Source organism: Homalodisca vitripennis, chromosome 8 (assembly GCF_021130785.1).
Source record: "Homalodisca vitripennis isolate AUS2020 chromosome 8, UT_GWSS_2.1, whole genome shotgun sequence".
Taxonomy (NCBI): domain Eukaryota; kingdom Metazoa; phylum Arthropoda; class Insecta; order Hemiptera; family Cicadellidae; genus Homalodisca; species Homalodisca vitripennis.
In genome coordinates this window covers 126,392,740-126,413,988 of record NC_060214.1, presented here as the reverse complement: position 1 = coordinate 126,413,988, position 21,249 = coordinate 126,392,740, and the positions used below count along the sequence as shown (strand labels likewise).

The window sequence follows — 21,249 nt, the reverse complement described above, 5'->3', positions numbered from 1 at the left end:
TCCGATTCTCACAAACAACCGCCCAACTCTTCTCTTTCGTCTCTTTTGACCGGGAAGGATTTTTTTGGATTAGCAATTTTCCTCTTACTATCGGACATAAGTCTTGCCAGTGTAAACGTAGTTTTGACATAAATTTTCATCTGTTTGGGCTCTTAGGAGTGGTGTGGTTGCAGGGGCATGTTGATGTTAATAAAAAATTGAGCTTGTCGTAACGAAAATCACGTTTATTTCAATACCCGGACTTTTGATTACACGTCCTACATAATATGGATGTTATGTCTAATATTTCCTGTCACACCAAATTTTAATTATTCTATGTCTTGTACAAGGGACGAGATTATAAATTATAAAATATATAATTATAAAATTATAGCTTACGAATAAGTCAAATTAGATTTTAAACCAACAGAGGTATCATCTACATCTCCACCAAATCTTCAGATTGAGCTGAACTGAAGCCAAGCCTTTTTGTTCAGACGTTTTCATAAATATGTTGCTATTTCCTCATCTTTACAGTAAATTTTGCTCTATAATAAAAATTATTACATTTAGAGCATAATAATTGTGTAGGACCAGGTAAATCTTAAGATCAGCGACTACCGCTCCGATCGCCGTATTTTTTTTGCATACTAACACAGGTTAACGTAATTTCACCGAAAAAAATAGTCCCTATATTATTATATTGTATTTGTACCAATTTGAGAAGTTATATTGTTTTTGTTACGCATAATATATAATTACATTGAGTGAAAATTACTAAGAAGTTCCAGCAATTTTATTATTACTGTCATCTAAATTTTGGTGCCTTAACTTAACGTTTGGTTTTTTAAATCCATATCCGTATCTTCAGGGATTTTTACTTAGGTCTTAGAATTGTTAATGAAAAAGTACTTTTCTTCCAGTAGTATTAAAATATGAAAAGAGGATTTAGACAATTCACTAAAAAGTGAATATCGGGAACTAATTATTGACCGAGAGAGATGCTTGATTTATAATTTTTGTAGGTAATTGATGTGAAGGATTTTAGAATTTCGAAGAGTTTATTTGTATAAAAACTGAATACTGAGCGTTTTTGTAATTGCATTTATATACAGGGTGTCAATTAAGTCTGGAACCTCTTTTTTAATTTTTAAAACCACAATATAAAAAAATACCAAAGTTCACACGTGCTTACTGGTGATAGTAACTCACACATCTGCCCAATTACCGACCGGATAATCCCTTTGGGGGACGGTCCACAAGGAGTCAGACAAAATTCAAATAGCTATAACTACAGAATGAATCCACCTTTTGAAGTCCGGTTTGCGGCATTGTACTCTGCTAAGTAAGACCTTTAATTTGAAACTTGACCTATGCTGCTATTTAAGAATTTTGTCTGACTCCTTGTGGACCGTACCCCAAAGGGATTATCCGGTCGGTAATTGGGCAGATGTGTGCGTTACTACCACCAGTAAGCACGTGTGAACTTTGGTATTTTTTTATATTGTGGTTCAAAAATTAAAAAAGAGGTTCCAGACTTAATTGAAACCCTGTATATTAAAAGAAAACACTAAAAACTTATAAAAAGAGAGTTTGCAGCAAACATGTACATACTTCCTTAGCGGAGCTATTCACGTTAAAAGTCAAGCCCTCTCTATTCCTTCCTAAACTCTATCCAAATATCAAAGTAAATTACCAGATTACACATATGAAATTAAAGAAGATTAAAAGAAGAACTAAAAATTTAATCTGATGAATCGTCTTGAATATTTGTTTTTTTTCACTTACAGTCTTATTAAAAAAAAAACAAAAAGATAAATACAGAGTTTGCGGTAAACATCTACTTTTCACGATTTCTCCCATAGAAGTAGATGTTTTCAGAAATCCGTTTATGTATATTTTAATTAAAAAATACAGATGCAAGTTTAGAGAAACAATATGTATAATAAGAAAAAGTTTGTATTTTAATGATCGAAGGATTGTGAAGGGAACAGGATTTTCTGGATATTTGCCTTTGTTCAATGATACAAGAAATTACACCACGTGTCGAAATCTGCAAATATTTGCTCAGTATTGGCAACCTCAACGTAGATTAAAGACTCTTCTTAGTTAGTACATCAGTTGATGAAACAAAGGGTGGTAGATCAAGTTTTTGTACATTGAATGATGCAAGCTTATTTAACTGTTGTGCATTATTGAGATCCCTGGGACACCGGATGATCGGTACATGCGAGTATATCCTCTGCCAGTCTCCACAGACAAGCTGTTAGCTACCCCACCCTTCTGATTATTTACAGTAGCTGTGATAAGACTGTAATTAACCAGGAAGGCATTTGGTAGGGTTTCATGACGAACATGCTCAGTAATTACTTGTACGTCTACAATACTTGCTATAGGAATATTTTTCATACAATTGTGATCTTGTAGGCTTTGTGGAAGAAATTAATTAAAAAAGAAAAAATTGAATAATCATGGTAAAAATGAGAACATTTGGTCGATTTTTATTAATTTATCAATTACTAGCAGTTACCCACGTCTTAAAAAATCCATTTTGAAAAACAGGGACGCCATGAGCATACTCTGGTATTCCAGACGATCCTTTGGATTTGATCCTTAGTTTTAGTCACTGAAAAATATTCCAATATCTTGATCATTTTAGATTGTTTTAAGATGGGACCCAGAATTCAGAGAGCAAAACTGATTTTTATAAGTATCTCTGAATTTTTAGAATTTATCTCCAATAATTTATGTTTTATTGAATAGCTACAATGATTGCAGTAACAATTAACCATTTTAGGCCAATTTGGAGAAATCATAAGTCTAAAGGAAAACTAGTTGAAGTCTAGCTTTTCTGTAAACACACTTATAGTGTAATACATGATGGCATTTTACTGGTTAATTATAAAGACTCAAAGAAGAGCTTCCGTACGTCACATGACACATGTAATGTGCAACTAATTTTGGAAGATTAATAGCAACAAACATTTACAATCACCTGTTGAATTAAATTATTATACTTATTATTATTCTTGACTTTAACAGGTGATTAACTATATGCTGAGTAAGCCAAAAGAGAGTATCCTGACCAGTGGGGTGTAGCCCAGAAGGAAATTTTCAAACGGGAAATGGGCCTACACATTAACCAGGGACACTAACAATGTCCATGTAAAATTTCAGTACAATCGGTCCAGTAGTTGTTATGTTATTGAGAAACAAACACGCACACAAACATTAGATTTTTAAGTCATAGTATAGTTTATAATTGAGACGTTAAAGCTAAAACAAAACAAAAAAATGTAAATGTTTTAAATGCTTATTCACTCTTAGTTTGTAGTGGTTTTTAGTATAGTAATCTTATCGCTGCTGACATTGCTTTGGTTTCTGCATTGTTTATTGTGACAGGTTATTTAATAGTAAATTGAGCTTTTATTGTATTGTTTAAATACTGTTGTAAAACTTGTTGTTCATAGTGTGATTCACCATAACCTCAATTGTCACTCTACAAATAATAGCTTAATCTTTCTTTGGAGGAACTGCCTCTCATTGATAATGAATGGGAAGAAATAACCTCTGCTATTTAACATGGAATACATGTTTGCATACACTATTCAGACACTTAAACTTTCGTACATTTACTCAGATGAAGTGAATATTGCTATGCAAAAGTCACTCACGTTTTTTAGATACAGCCAGACAGTACATAATGCTTATCTGATTGTCCAAGCGCTATCGGTATCTGACAACAGTCTGGGTTCATTCGTGTACGTACTTGTGCAATCATGGAGTTATTGAGAGAACTTTTAGACTGTTCTGCTGATGCAAGTGCTGCAGTGAGTCGTTGTGCTCGGAACTTGCAACCTGTGCAGTGACCATGCCTGGACTATACTCCAAGAAGCTTTTGGGTATGTTTGAAACCTTTTCTTTCTGTTATCAATTTTTGTATGTACTAATACCTCCTCCATCTAACGAAAAGGATAGATTCCAATTCTCGAAACGTTGTATTATACCTTTTGTAACCATAATTTAGGGTATAATTTTGCACCACCACAACAGCTCTTGGGTTACGACCTCATTTTCTTTAAACGTATCTTACGTTTAATAAGAACGTTTCTCTGATGCATTAATGCTATGACACATTTTTAGACATGTATTACATCAATACATAAACGTAGGTAAGCAGTAATCAGTGAACGGCGACCAGTAATCATTGTTCCTTATCTTATCGCAAAATCTGGTTTTATCTGGTATTGGCGCAGGTCCCGGTCTACCTATGCAGTCGCAGTGTCTTGTTGTACCTAACCTTCTTTAAACGTTGGAAAACGTTTAAAGAAATGAGATCGTATAACACAAAAGACCCCGGTTCTTCTCAAACTGCTTTAAAGTCTTTGATCGAAAATAAGATCATTATGATGAAGCAACCCTCCCCCCCTCTTATTCACACGATCTCGCCAAGTGCGATATCAGGTTATTCTTCAATCTGAAGAGAAACATTTGCATGGTTGTTTTTCTTTGAAAGTTGAAATGTATAACGAGGTTCGTAAACATTTTACTCCAATGCAAAATTTGAGTGCAGCATTGCTTTCAACAAGTGGAAAATCTGAAATCAAAAGTAGGCTACATTGATGCTGGAAGAGATTATGTGGTACAGGCTTAAAGTTTGGCAAGTCCAGCATAAAGCTCTTCATATTCTCAAAACTTTCAGAGTGACCCTCATATTGCTACTGTATATTGACCATTGGCCACTTTAGATCCGTCATCAAATATAAGATGGTCAGGTATGCCGTCACGTGGGCGGAAGACACCACATTCTGCACATTCTTATCGTAGCATGAATTGGGAAATGAGTCATTAACTCCACACCAAACTCCTCAGTTTCAAAGGTGTATTGGAAATAAAACAAATATACATCATGCACTCCATTTTCTACCACATGCAAAATAAAATAACAACAACAACTTCTCTGTACAATATAAATTAATTACAAGCAGTTTATGAGATAACTTAACTCACCAATATCTTACTGTATGATGAAACAAACTGAGTAGGTTCTCCAACGTACGGTACCACAGTGAAAGACAGTCATTTTGTAGCATGAACTTAAGTAAACGATTCAGGAAAAACACAAATTTATTAAAAGTTACAAACTCAAAACAAATATATTTTCTATAATCGATAGCATTACTCCTAATTAATAAAAAAATACAAGGAATCAAGGGTGGAATGAGAGGTAAAAATAACATTAAAGTAAAACTTAACAAGTGATAAGTTAACTCGAATAAATGAAAAATAATTGGAACAAGGAAATATTTTAAAGCTGTAAGTTGAACTTTGATGAAAACAACTAGGAACTCGATAAGTTCATCGTTTTATTACATAATTAGATACAGAACATTTATTACGATTAGCAACCGATGTACGGTGACTAGAAGTGCAATCTACAGGTCAACAAATCGAACTGCTCAGTGCAAATAGAAATTACTATTATCAACATTATAAAAATGTGACCAACTATTTATTAAACAACATCACTTCAGTTACAAGTTAACAATTAGAAATATTATTTCACCTCGATATACAAGACACTACGATGTAAAAATATTTTTAAGACATCATTATTACTCTACACATCTCTTTATATGCTATGATCTCCAGATATTTATTACTCTCATTAAACATATTTTGTAGATAACATTTACAATAATTATACTATACAGTGGGAGTAACATAAATAAAAGATTCTTATATTCAAATATGACACAGTCAATAGATTAGTATTTAAATAATAAAAATACACTCTGAAGAGTCAGTATTTGTTATCTGTACAGTATATTACAGTAGTGGCGGCCCGAAACTCAGACACTGGGTGTCTAAGTCCTGGCGTGCCACTATATGTGTACTCGTATGTGAGCCAGCAGTTCGGACCTGTCGGCGAAACCGACGCCGCAGATCTCACAACTCACCACCTCCGTCTTGATAGTCACCGGTTCGATTCTCTGTGGCATCTCCTCCGGTTTCAACTCGTTGTGAACTCCCTCGATGTTGAAGTCGTCCACGATACAGGTCTCCAGTTTCTCCTCACTCACCAAATTACTGTCACCGATCTCGTTTTCCTTGGAACCGTTCAGGACACTACTGCTCGGACTCGACTTTGTCTTCTCCTTCTTTATGAACGTTTTCTTCACTCTCGTCTTCTTGTTTTTCGACTTGGTCAGAGGGAACGTGGCCGGCTCAAGCTTCGTCACCTTCATGTTGTGGTAGTTGACGTTTTTCGTGCGCGGTCGGTTGCGAATCGCGTCAGATCCGTTGAGAATGGTCTCCAGACTGTCCTCCAACACCGGAAATGTCACGTTCTTGGTTCTCGGCCGCACTTGCCCGTCCACCGGCCTCATGTCGTCCGGACGAGAAACGACGTACTTGGAAGCGTAACTCGTGTTGTTTAACAACTTCGCCGCCTTGGCCCGTTTCTCGATGCGAGCTAACTTGGTCAATTTCGACAATGCTTTTGTTTTGTGCTTTTTTAACGCTTTATCCAATTTTTGTTTTTTTGGTTCACTTCGCACCATAGAACTGATATTCTGTATCGCGTTCTCGAACGACTGGACGACTTCTCTGCCCAGGTCCTGTGTGGGCGGTGGGGAGTCGTAACTGTACTTCTTCTTGATGATCTTCTTGGTCTTCTCCACCATGGAGTCACTGGAGTCCGTGGACTCGTAGTCCAGGCCGGGGGAGGTCTTGGCCGGAGAGGAGGGGCCCAGCTTGCGGCGACGCTTGTACTTCCGTGGTCCCATGGTCGGCATCCGGTGCTTGGCCGTGTTCTCATCACTGTGTTGCACCAGGTGGACACACAACTCACTGGACGAGGAGAACAGATAGCCGCAGACCTTACACTCGTAGCAGGAGTTCACCTTGGAGTCCGAGCCGGAGTGGTGGGCTCGGATGTGTTCCCTCAACACCACCTGTCACATATCAGGTCGTTAATATAACTACTGCTAGTCTTCATATCGTTTACAAAAAATATTATAAAGCTGGATTTCTTTGTCATTATGACGATCAGTTCTTGTTTTCTGCTTCCCAACAGGAAGCAAAGTAGGCAGGGAAATCACTCTGTACCTATCTTCTACTCCTTAATACCCGATATAAATAGGTTTAGATAAGGTTATCATAAATATGTTACTAGTAGTTAAAGATAACCTTTCTTATTCTTCTTCTAAGGGATGGCCTATTGCCATGCACTTAAGCCTAAAGGATCTTTACACACCCCAGAAGTGTACTATGAGGGCAACCAGTTTACGGTTTCTGCAGTTCTACAAACCATCGAAATAAAAAACAACTAATAAGGACCTCCTGGGGAAATTCACCATATTTTTCCACATTACCAAAGATGGCATAGTGCTCCCTTGCTATGCAGAATATTCGAAGAGCAGATGTTCTTTAGCAGTTTCTTCTTACTGCCCACACACATTCTACAGAGCGGATCCTATCGCAGAATGCAGACTCTGGAAGATGCTTCCTCAGGTAACCATGTCCTGTAATTAGAAGACACCCAATCTACTCAATGAAAGAAGGTCAGGTGCCACCCTAGGGGAAGGCGTCTGTACAGCCATTCTGCCCATTCTCAGACCCGTATGCAGTCTCCACCTTCTCTAATGTTTAGCATGAATCCACTTCGAACCAGCCCCAAAGAAATCACACCAACAAATAACACAGAACGGATGAGGCCCCGTCACGTTGGATGCTGAACCCCAGTTGGCCAGGCCATCAACTCCTTCGTTCCCAAAAACCTTGTCATGAACCTAAAAACACTTCATTTGTTGATTCTGTGATGGGAAGAAATAACTTGTTAACAATCCCAGAAACGTTTGAAGAACACACAACAAGAGTCCAACCCCTTTAATTCTACCTGGCTATCTGCGAAAATGCTAATCATCTCACTCCATGCAGATGAAGATTCTCACAAGCACATTCCATAATAAGTGTGACTTCTGCCTGAAAAACTGTGGAATCACCCATAGGAACCACAAGCCACAAGCCTACTTGTCTCACTACCACAGTCCCAGCGCCTATGCTACTTTTGATTTTAGACCTATCTGTAGACAATTCAAGCTCCGCTGGTGGACGAGGTTTCTTTCCCTTGAACCAAGCCTCCATAGAAGGTATCACAATCCTGAAGGGTATGTGAAAGCAACATCCTTCAGGTGTCTGATCAGGGATCTTGTGCAGAGCATTCCCCTGAATCAGGATGCTAATTCTGCAGTGCCTCCTGTTTGCATCTGAGTGGTTGATCCTTGTCATAAATAATACAGTTCAGAAAGTGTGTTCCCATCATAACTTTTAGAACTCTCTCAGGTTCAGTAATTTATCTACCTTGATCACCCTTAAGACCACAAAGTGGCGAGATGAGATTTTTGCTAATAGCTACTGAAGCCTTGAACAGCCCTGCTTACTGTCAGTGTCAGTGCAGAGTTTCTTCCAGGCTAATCTCTTAGCCGTACGGACCTTAAGGTTGTACAGTGCAAGAGCCTCATGGTAGGTCTCCCAAGTACCCCAAGTTTTTGCTCTCCTGAATAAAGCCCTGACCCTCTTCCTCAAAAAGGTCAGTTCAGGGCTCCACCAGACTACTTTGGATCTTCTCCTGTTAAAAACAGTACAACTGTGATCAAATGAACCCACAAATGCAGAAATCAAGCTGTTAGCAGAGTTGTCCAGTTGTGCTGTATTGCGACCTGTTTCCGGTTACTAATTGTACCCTTAGGTATTCCGTGTATGACACCCAGTCTGTAGTTCTCAGATTTCTACACTGAAGTTCTAGGTCTCCGAATTTTAAAGCAGATGTGAGCATGATCAGAGAGATGCTTACAGGTCAGATACATGCCAAGAACATTTAGAATATATATTATAATACTAATATATAACTAATACTATATTAGTTGTATATAGTATATATGTATTACTAATACTATAAGAATTTATAATAAGAATAAAAACGTTTTTAACAAATCAAAAAATTTTTAATTTTAATTTTGATACTGCTTCATTTTCAAGTTTCTACTTCAGTTTACATGTATACTATTATGTCCTTTGGATATCGACAAATGTTAAAATATTAAGACTGTTTATTAAAAAGAAATCCACTTCATGTTCAGTATATACATCAAACATTTCATGTAATACAGTATAAAATTATATAAATGTATCTTGCTCAATTTGGTAAACTTTTGTTACAGGTTTGAACAATAATTAATCTTAAATACAAAGCTAGTTATATACTTTTTGTAATCACATGAAAAAAATTATCTACACAGCCTACTATTATTTTTATGTACTTTTTTTAGTCATATTTGCAGTAAAACCAAAAGAAACAATTGCGTTGTACTCAAATGTTTTTCTTGTACTCAAAGGGTTAATAAAATCTACTGTTTACTGACCCGCTGGTTGAAAGCCTTAGGGCATACAGGGCAGACATAAGGCTTCTCCCCTGTGTGAATACGTTCATGTTTGCGCAGAGTCCCACCATCAGCAAACGCCTTCCAGCAGAATCGGCAGCCGTAGGGCCGCTCACCAGTGTGTATACGGACGTGTATCTGCTGGGAGCTGCGTGAGCCGAAGGTCTTGCCACAGTCATGGCATGGGAATGAGCGTGCAGCATGAGAACTGGGAGCCGTGTGTGCGTGACGATGAGACAGCAGCGCACGCCCATCCGGGAACTCCTCTCCGCAGTCCGAGCACGACACAGCCTTGTCTCTGTGGCTCACCATGTGTCTGCAATGGGAAATAATCACTTTATGGTTTACACAATATTAACAATTATTTGCTGCCTAGATGGGTTACTCCTCAGACAACAAATACGTACAAGTTGGTCATTTTATGACGACCACACATTTGGGCTGAGGAATTCCGTGTTTAATTATATTTATTATTATTAAATTTTAATTTATTTTCTGTTTTAGGAGGAAGAAATAATAAACATACACTCAATTTTTAATTATACTGGTACTGACGATTGCGTTCTACACGTACCGTAGCCACGCCGTGCACGTATCTCAGTGTACTGCACTATGCATCATCAGACAAAACAATGATATACAGGTAGCACAAGTGATTTGTTTTGGGGGATTCCAGTTTACATCCTAATGACCATAGATCAAAACATTTGTGCATTCATACACATACATGGCACTTATCTTGTACTGTACACAATAAACTAAAATAAGACAATACATATATTCCTGGATGTTGCAATTTACTTTGATTCCGACCGGTACGGACATATCCATACACACACATCATGGGTTAAGAACATTATTATCTTTGACATGTGCATTGTGCATCCATGATCACAGATGAAAATATCAACTATGTCATTTATTTACAAACCCCATTTCAGGGTGTAAAGGTTGTCAAGTTGATATCAACATTATACAGTATGTAATGTACAGCTGTATCTCAAGACATTAATGAGTTTAAATATTCTAATCCTGTATACGTAATGAAAGTTATAAAACTTTAAAATAAATTTATGGAAACTTTTAGAAAAATGTTTTCTCTATATAGCTTGGTTTAGATTCATACAATGTTGTAACAGTGTGATTCTGTAAAGTTACTTTCATGGCGAGTGTTGTACTGACGTTTTATAGTTTTCGATTATTATAAATTACTGTCACATAATATGATTGATATTCAAATAAATGATACTGCATATTTCATGTTAAACAAAAGCAATTTATAATAGGTGCAAGTTATGATATTTGGGTATGTTAGTTAGCAACCACCTCTCGGGATTCAAACAGCTCCTCGAGACTCTAATACCAGTGGTTGATAAGCCAATCAGTGAGTTCAGTTTTAAATCTTTTTGTGTTTTCTAGGCTTTTTAAAGGCTGGTGAAACTTTTGGATAAATTGTTTCCCTACATAGCAGACTCGCACCCAGTGATCTACGAACGTGAATCTAATAAATACTAATAAGGAAAATACTATTTAAAAAAAAAATTAAACAATTTGATAATATGATAAGCTATTTACAAAACAAAACATTTTATAAAAACATTTTTTTTTATCAGTTATTAGTACTCTGAAGATTAGCCAATAATTAATGATGCAGCAAGTCTTCTTAGAGTCTATTGTTGAATCCCGTCGATCAATTTTCCAACTTGAATCTTTGTTGAAGATTTTGCTGATTCGAGATTATGCTTTGACACATCACAAGTTATCATAAAAATACCATAAAACTGATATTTTAGAAAAAAATTTTCAGTGACATAATCAATAATTTTTGGTGGTTTTCGTGAACCTTCATTAAAATCCATGACTTGTCCGGTAGTTCCATTACCGGTAGACACTTTTGCGGAATTAACCGGACAAATTTCTCATCTATTAGGAAATTTGCTGACTTTCCATCACTTTCTCTTTTATTGCTAGAATTACCTGACTATTTCCGGGGTTTCCAGTTGCTAATCACCCTGTTGTTCGATTTTTATTTAAAAATAAATGCACAAAACATGGGAGAGCAACAATATTGCTAAAATTTTGAATAATTGTATTATCTGAGAAAATAATGTTTAAACTGACCTGCGGAGTCGTGCTCGACTGTGGAAACGCTTGTTGCAAGAATAGCAGGGAAAGCTGCGGTTCTCGGAGTGAGCGCAAGCGTGCTTGGCCAGTGCTCGTCGGTCCTTACACACCTGCGCAACAGATAATACAACAGTCCAAATTTGCTCGAATGTATATACAAGATTAAGTAGTGATTCTATAAAAGTAGTTCAGAATATGTTATAATAATAAGATGTAAATAGTCTTTCCGGCTCAAGTCGGTAGAAGTGGGTAGATTTTATAACATCTAAAATATTATCATTGTATTCTCATGTACAATACATATCAATCATAACATATGTGCTACATATTATCAATATATTGAAAACCATTTGATAGAACAAAAATTGTTTGTAACAAAAGCATTCCAGAACAATTTTTTTTTTCCTTTCATTTCAAAAATAAAAAAGGTTGTAAATTTTTGAAAGTTTTTAATGGCCACTCAAACAAAACATGAAATTGCTTATCAGGCTGGTGAACGAACATAGTCAAGATATCTATAAGATCAAAATTTATACCAGATTGAACTTGTTTCAGCATTCCTGTCGCCAGTTTTTTTGTGATAGAAAAATTCTGATGGGATTTACATTAATAAAATTTGATGTAGTCGATGTCATATAAACCATTACGAGATACTAACAAAATGTTAATTACTTATCAGTCGCAGATGGTGTATTGGTTTGCCACTGTATTACCTTGCCACACTGAGTACAAGTGGTGTCCTGGGTGTGGTCGGTGTGAGAAGTGCGCACATGTTCGCTGAGCTCGGCCGGTTGTGAGAACCGTGCACCACACGCCATACAACGATGGCTCTCGGTCGCATGAGTCTCTGCATGTGTGCGCAACTCCGATGCGTTCTCAAAGAACTGCCCACAGACGGTACACACGTGGTCATCGTCTCCTACTTCCTGCATTGGCTCAGTCTTCAGATGGCTCCTGTGCCAACACAACAGACTTACTGACAAACTCTAATGTACTCTGCTACAATTAGTATAATGCTGAATTATCACATTCAATGAGGTCTTATAAGGGTTAACCACATCTTTTAGTCAAATACCTCCTACCTAGTGGTAGTCATTCAGTCAAGTTCCTCGTACCTAGTGGTAGTCATTCAGTCAAATACCTCCTACCTAGTGGTAGTCATTTAGTCAAATACCTCCTACCTAGTGGTAGTCATTTAGTCAAATACCTCCTACCTAGTGGTAGTCATTTAGTCAAATACCTCCTACCTAGTGGTAGTCATTTAGTCAAATACCTCCTACCTAGTGGTAGTCATTTAGTCAAATACCTCCTACCTAGTGGTAGTCATTCAGTCAAATTCCTCGTACCTAGTGGTAGTCATTCAGTCAAATACCTCCTACCTAGTGGTAGTCATTTAGTCAAATACCTCCTACCTAGTGGTAGTCATTTAGTCAAATACCTCCTACCTAGTGGTAGTCATTTAGTCAAATACCTCCTACCTAGTGGTAGTCATTCAGTCAAATACCTCCTACCTAGTGGTAGTCATTTAGTCAAATACCTCCTACCTAGTGGTAGTCATTTAGTCAAATACCTCCTACCTAGTGGTAGTCATTCAGTCAAATTCCTCGTACCTAGTGGTAGTCATTCAGTCAAATTCCTCGTACCTAGTGGTAGTCATTCAGTCAAATACCTCCTACCTAGTGGTAGTCATTTAGCCAAATACCTCCTACCTAGTGGTAGTCATTCAGTCAAATTCCTCGTACCTAGTGGTAGTCATTCAGTCAAATACCTCCTACCTAGTGGTAGTCATTTAGTGAATACCTCCTACCTAGTGGTAGTCATTTAGTCAAATACCTCCTACCTAGTGGTAGTCATTTAGTCAAATACCTCCTACCTAGTGGTAGTCATTTAGTCAAATACCTCCTAGTGGTAGTCATTTCGTGAATACCTCCTACCTAGTGGTAGTCATTTAGTCAAATACCTCCTACCTAGTGGTAGTCATTTAGTCAAATACCTCCTACCTAGTGGTAGTCATTTAGTCAAATACCTCGTACCTAGTGGTAGTCATTCAGTCAAATACCTCCTACCTAGTGGTAGTCATTTAGTCAAATACCTCCTACCTAGTGGTAGTCATTCAGTCAAATACCTCGTACCTAGTGGTAGTCATTCAGTCAAATTCCTCGTACCTAGTGGTAATCTTCAGTCAAATTCCTCGTACCTAGTGGTAGTCATTCAGTCAAATACCTCCTACCTAGTGGTAGTCATTTAGCCAAATACCTCCTACCTAGTGGTAGTCATTTAGCCAAATTCCTCGTACCTAGTGGTAATCTTCAGTCAAATTCCTCGTACCTAGTGGTAATCTTCAGTCAAATTCCTCGTACCTAGTGGTAATCTTCAGTCAAATTCCTCGTACCTAGTGGTAGTCATTTAGCCAAATTCCTCGTACCTAGTGGTAGTCATTTAGTCAAATACCTCCTACCTAGTAGTCACTTAATGCTATTGTTGTTTATTGATGTTGCATCAGCAAATCACACAATACAACAGATTTATGGCCGACAATTCAACATTCCTTGCTTGAAGTATCATCTGAGGAAGAGATCAGATTGCAGATCACGAAACGTACTGTTACTAATTGTATTGTATCTGAACAATGGCATATGTTCGTAAAAATAAAGTTTCCTTCACAATTCAACATTGCTATAAACACCTGCCTGTACCAGTGTCTGCGCCTCACTGGACACATTTATTCTCAATACCAGAAGAGATTGCATATTCAAATGTTTTTTCAGCAACCGAATTATACTGATAACAAACAGCTGTGGTAACAAAATGGAACTGCTCAAACGACAATAGCTGTCTCAAATAGACATTTTCTGCAGAGTGCATTAGTTTTGTCTTTTGTTTATAAAATTTGTTTAGGCTATAGAGTAAATATTGTTCCAAAATTTACACATTTTGTTTAAAACCCCAATTGAAAAATTGGAATTTTTCTACAGTATGTAGATTTATTTTGGAAACTTAACATTAATTATAACATTTTCTTCACTTACTACCTGATAAAAAAACTCAAACTAGGTAATTATAAATGTTTGAAATGTACCTACAGTGAATAATTGTTTTTATACAGTACTTTTTAACAATTTTTAAATAAAATCCTGCAAATTTTACACAGTTATAAAGCTGGGCACTGACTACATACATAGCACATGCAGCTACAAGCTTGTCTCTAGATGTACGGCAGGAACTTATTATTATTCATTATCACTCAGTCTGTTATTATGAGAAAAAAGAACAGAGCTGACCTGCGATGTTTCTTCAGCAGATCTAGCCGCTGAAAGGAGACACCACAGGTCTCACAGAAGAAGTTGCCGAACCGATCGTCACCGGTGTACACTGCGTCTCCCTGTGTGGTGTCCAAGTGCGGATGTTTGCTGCGTGCGTGTTCCCGCAGTAAGCTCACATCCCAGAACATTTCTCCACAGACGTCACACTCGAAGGGTGAGTCACCTCCATGAATTCGAGAGTGAGACCCCAGCGCCTGTACAGTGTAACATGTATAACAATGTGGTGAGAGATGAATTCACTAAAATTTTGTTTTGTTTGGTCGGTTTGAAATTTGCAAGAAACTTAAAAGAAGAGGCAACATTAATACTTAATACTGTACTGTACTTATCACAGCATACATTATCTAATAATTTTGTTGTCCTACCATAGCTGCACGCACAGACCACTATAACGTGTACACACGTGTAGTACACCAGTGTGTCCACAGAGAGTTAAATTACCTTTTCTCTGGCAAAACCGACACCGCAATGCTGACACACGTAGGGCCTTGACTGGTCGACGACGGGCCATCGCGGGGTACTTGGTTCACTATGTCGGAATTGCGGGACATCTCCGTCAACAGCCTCATGTCCTCATCCACGTAGCTGACTGACTTTGGTGGCAAGCTCTTGCTCACCTTCTTGTTATTCTTACCTGCCAACATACGAAACATAAGTACTGGTTGTGGAGAGTAAAGTGGACAGAAACGGGTTTGTTAGGATATTGGACCTTGCAGTAATGTCTCAGGATTTGGTGATTTACTCGGTTGTGGAGAATAAAGTGAACAAAAAGATTTTTTTAGGATATTGGACCTTGCAGTAATGTCTCAGGATTTGGTGATTTACTCGGTTGTGGAGAGTAAAGTGAACAAAAAGGTTTGTTAGGATATTGAACCTTGCAGTAATGTCTCAGGACTTGGTGATTTACTCGGTTGTGGAGAGTAAAGTTAATAAAAAGGTTTGTGAGGATATTGGACCTTGCAGTAATGTCTCAGGATTTGGTGATTTACTCGGTTGTGGAGAGTAAAGTGAACAAAAAGGTTTGTTAGGATATTGGACCTTGCAGTAATGTCTCAGGACTTTGGTGATTTACTCGGTTGTGGAGAGTAAAGTGAATAAAAAGGTTTGTTAGGATATTGGACCTTGCAGTAATGTCTCAGGATTTGGTGATTTACTCCGTTTTGGAGAGTCAAGTGAAGAAAAAGGTTTGTTAGGATATTGGACCTTGCAGTAATGTCTCACGATTTGGTGATTTACTCGGTTGTGGAGAGTAAGGTGAACAAAAAGGTTTGTTAGGATATTGGACCTTGCAGTAAATGTTTCAGGATTTGGTGATTTACTCGGTTGTGGAGAGTAAAGTGAATAAAAAGGTTTGTTAGGATATTGGACCTTGCAGTAATGTCTCAGGATTTGGTGATTTACTCGGTTGTGGAGAGTAAAGTGAAGAAAAAAGGTTTGTTAGGATATTGGACCTTGCAGTAATGTCTCAGGATTTGGTGATTTACTCGGTTGTGGAGAGTAAAGTGAACAAAAAGGTTTGTTAGGATATTGGACCTTGCAGTAATGTCTCAGGATTTGGTGATTTACTCGGTTGTGGAGAGTAAAGTGAATAAAAAGGTTAGTTACGATATTGGACTTTGCAGTAATGTCTCAGGATTTGGTGATTTACTCGGTTGTGGAGAGTAAAGTGAATAAAAAGGTTTGTTAGGATATTGGACCTTGTAGTAATGTCTCAGGATTTGGTGATTTACTCGGTTGTGGAGAGTAAAGTGAGCAAAAAGGTTTGTTAGGATATTGGACCTTACAGTAATGTCTCAGGATTTGGTGATTCACTCACAGTTGTCTAAGTTCTGGTTGTGGAGAGTGAAGTGCACAGAAACGGGTTTGTTAGGATATTGGACCTTGCAGTAATATCTCAGGATTTGGTGATTTACTCGGTTGTGGAGAGTAAAGTGAATAAAAAGGTTTGTTAGGATATTGGACTTTGCAGTAATGTCTCAGGATTTGGTGATTTACTCTGTTGTGGAGAGTAAAGTGAAGAAAAAGGTTTGTTAGGATATTGGACCTTGCAGTAATGTCTCAGGATTTGGTGATTTACTCGGTCGTGGAGAGTAAAGTGAATAAAAAGGTTTGTTAGGATATTGGACCTTGCAGTAATGTCTCAGGATTTGGTGATTTACTCGGTTGTGGAGAGTAAAGTGAATAAAAAGGTTTGTTAGGATATTGGACCTTGCAGTAATGTCTCAGGATTTGGTGATTTACTCGGTTGTGGAGAGTAAAGTGAACAAAAATGTTTGTTAGGATATTGGACCTTACAGTAATGTCTCAGGATTTGGTGATTCACTCACAGTTGTCTAAGTTCTGGTTGTGGAGAGTAAAGTGCACAGAAACGGGTTTGTTAGGATATTGGACCTTGCAGTAATGTCTCAGGATTTGGTGATTTACTCACTGATGGATAAATTAAAATAGTTGTCTAAGTTTTGATTGTGGAGAGTAAAGTGGACAGAAACAGTTTTGTTAGGATATGGGATAATGTACACAACTGTCTATGTGTTCCGGTTAAATACACTGTATAGAAAAGAAATCATTTGAGGTTTCCAAAATTCAAATTCTGGCTCACAATCTGCTGGTGAATGCAATAATTGATATTGATAACAGAAATCTACTGTACATACACTTGCCCAATCAGTTCCCAAAATCCAATTGTGTTCTAATTGTCTTGTATATGTATAGTAATCCTCTATATAATATTTTTTAATCCCATTATGCTAAAAGGTTTTCTGCATGTAATGTGCCATAGAAGATCAAGAAGTTAACTTGCTAAATGTAAGCACCACAGAGACAATGTACATGGGGATAATAACTGATGAATACCTGGAATGACACTTCACCCTTTGGAGACCGGCCAACTATATATTGCCGTTAGATAACTACGCGAAAAAGAACAGCTGACTATAAATACTTCATTTTTTAGGCCGTGAAGTTCATCTGTGAAGCATCAATGATTATAATTTATTTACATGTGCAAAAAAAGGACTTTTGGATGGCTAGTGAATTTTTTAGCTCTAATTGTTTGACGTTCACTCCAAGCTTGCTGAGCATTTGGGACCGTTTGCTGACGTGCTTGGTTGAAATATACATAGGAACATTATTTTTTGCTTAATTTGACTAAAATATTGTGAACTTTTGCTGTATAATGCAAAGATTTCAAATAAAAAAGTTCACATACTAAAAATATTTTGTTTTTGTTCTTAATATAAATTATATTTTTCATAACATGACAAACTCAGGGTAATTAGAGAATATTACTATTTTGAATTGATTAATATAATTTTATTCTAGTTCACTTTCCCAAAAAGTCAGTGACAAATTCTTTTGCTACTTCGAGATTACAATTTATCATTAATTTATTCAACAGTAAATGTTATTCCAATTGCATACTTTAAATTTCCAACAATAGTAAGCCAAGAAGTACAAGAAGGTTTCTTACTAACACTTATTTTTTATCATGATCTCCCCTAGAGAGAAAAGTGTTAACCGCTGCAAAGTTGTGGACATACATGTAATTCAAATTGTTATTAGAATTATTCCATTTATAACATTTCATAATCACCTTAAATATTTGTATTTCCGAATTTATAATGAATAGTTTTATCTAACTGTCCATTGTATCTGAATAAATAAACCAATTTTATTTCCACACTGAGCAACACTAGTCAATTTCCAACACTCACCAGGTTTCTTCTCATCTCGGAACTCCAGGTTGTCACTCAGGTCACTGCTGAAACTGTTCTTCTTCGGAGCCAGAGACTGCGCCTTCTTCCGTCGACCCTTACCTTCAGCCGCACTGCGTGTCTCTTCCTCCTCCTCGTCCAGTGCAGTTCGTGGCGGCGGATACGCGTGGATCTTCATGTGGTTCACCAGATCACACTTGCGCCGATATCGTGCTCCACACAAGTTACATCCATGCGGACGTTCTGTCTGGTGCGAGATCATGTGACTCATCAGGGTGGACTTTTTACTGAAGCGACGGCTGCAGAAGTCGCAAGGGTAAGGGTGCATCTGTGAGTAGAGATCTTGGTCCTGAGGCAGCGGTATCTCCACGTCGTCTACTGCCGCAGACGTGCCACTGTCCACCTGCGGTTTAGAATCCTCTACCACCACCCTGTCAGAAATTAAAATAAAGTATGTTTTGCCGTTGCTACTAAGGATCCAGCAATTAAGAAAATAAAACTTCATACGTGACAATTAACAGTGTAAGGAAACTATCAAGCGATCTGACATCGCTACTGGACTTGTGGCATCATCCATAGTTTTTTATTACTTACTGCTTGTTTTTATTTGTAATGGAAACTTCATACTGAAGGCATAGTTCTACATTCCCAGGCTATTCAATGGTGGTTTTGTTACTAAGATAATTGTTTTTTTTTCTGGTTATGGGGAAACAAATTATGAACTACAGTATATGTTTATTTTGCACTTACCAGCTGATACAATCATTTTATTACAGCTTGTGATTTGAAAACTTAAATTTTGTTGTTAAATTTTAAAATAGACTCTTATACGTCTGATCAAGGGACATGGTCACCTGAGGAAGCATCCATCACAAATTCGGCATCCTTCAGGAGGATTCGCTCTGTAGAATGTGTGATGAGCAGGATGAAACTGCCGAACACTTGCTCTTTGATTGTCCTACAATAGCAAAGGAGTGGTATGCCATCTTTGGTGGTTTGGACAAGAATAGTGATGGTGAATTTCCTCAGGAGGATTTGATAGGTTGTTTTAGGGGTTTGTGGAACTGCTAAAATCATAGACTGGTAGGCCTCATGGTGTGCTTCCGGGGTGCGCAAAAGGCCCTTGAGGCTTAAGTGCATGGCAGTAGGCCGCCCCACAGAAGAAGAAGACTCTTACAGAGATATTAAAAATTTTTTTGTATAATTGTCCCGTTGAGTGAATAGTGATTTTAGTATTTTGTAATTTAATTACACTGAGTAATAGACACAAAATATCCAATTTCTGTAATTGTGTTCAATTTAATTTCTATATTAAGAGAAATTGGAATAAATACTCGGAAAAAAGAACTATGACCTTCCTACCCTATCAAACCCCAATGTTAAAACATCTATGACTATACCAAACAGCTGTGATTCAAACAAAGATATGGTTTTGTTATAATTACAGGCGGATATTGTTGTTTTCATTATTTTTTATCACTAAATTCGATAATTTTTAAAGATATATACTAAAAACAAATCATAGATGATATATTATACTTAAACCTTAAAATTAACCCTTATATTAAAAAAATACACATTACGCATTAGCTTATTATGGAGTGTTGACAGAAATCATGCTGTAGCAAGACAGTGTCGCAATTAAACTTTGCTTACGTACTTTTACCTTCATAAAGTAAAGTCTCATTTTAAAATGTCTCTTGATTTTAATAGAACTAACATTTTTTAACAAAATGAGATGCCGATTTTCTTTAAAGCTTTATTCTGCCCGTCCTCATGGGCCACTGTCTGTGTGAGGATCAAAGAAAATAAGTAGAGTCGATACAGTACAAGGTCAATGCAGATTTAAACCTGTGCTAATGATGATCCAAAGCCTTAGACCGCTTGGCCATCGACATTCCCAAATTAAAAAAACTGTGGTTAAATTTGTGAATAGCCTATAATGCAGTTTTAAATAAAAATAAGTTTGACTTGAGCTACTCTGTACAGCAGTTGTACACTAAGAGGCGCTTGAAATAAAAAAACATTTCAATTCATTTATTTAATGTTGTCTGTTAGATGGCAGCAATGAAAAGGCTGTGAACTCTTCCTAATCTTATCATTATATCATAACTTTATTTGCTACTACTGCAAATTAGTTTGTAAACTCAATAAAATCACGGATAAAGAAATATCTAGGTGCTGAATATTAGCATACCAATGGCTTGAACTAAACCAGTATTGCACTTTTCATAGCATAAACCTCCAACAAGGTGTCCGATAAAAAATGACCAATATTCAAGAATTGGTTCTTTGCATCAAAATAAAAAAGCAATAAAAAAGAACATGTGTCCAAAAATACTTTGTGTTCCATCTGTCTGTCTTATCCAAAGCAGTTTGGTTTTCACCATCCTCCACCTCCTATATAGCTGATCCTGAGAAAAATTCAATGTTCTACTACCTCTGGTCAGGTACTGAATATTATTTAGTTGGTGCATGAGCAGTTTGATGATGAGCAGGTGATAGAAGAATAGTTGCTTTGATGGATTTGATCTGTTTGATGATTGTCAAGTAATAGGACATTAGTTTGTTTTGATGGATTTTATCAGTTTGATGAATGGCATGTAATAGGAGAGTAGTTGCTTTGATGGATTTCATCAGTTTGAAGATGAGCATGTAATAGGAGAG

General features: G+C 37.1%; 1 protein-coding gene across 1 annotated transcript in view; it reads right to left on the bottom strand.

The window, feature by feature from the left end:
* Window positions 1-4,847: 4,847 nt before the first annotated feature.
* LOC124368362 (zinc finger protein 16) overlaps window positions 4,848-21,249 on the bottom strand; it is a 29,320-nt gene continuing 12,918 nt past the window's right edge. Inside the window, 8 exon segments of the mRNA XM_046825645.1 lie at window positions 4,848-6,935; window positions 9,405-9,738; window positions 11,544-11,656; window positions 12,260-12,500; window positions 14,828-15,063; window positions 15,311-15,390; window positions 15,393-15,503; window positions 18,583-19,013. Of these exon segments, the coding sequence (XP_046681601.1) occupies window positions 5,865-6,935; window positions 9,405-9,738; window positions 11,544-11,656; window positions 12,260-12,500; window positions 14,828-15,063; window positions 15,311-15,390; window positions 15,393-15,503; window positions 18,583-19,013 (2,617 nt within the window). The 3' untranslated portion in view covers window positions 4,848-5,864.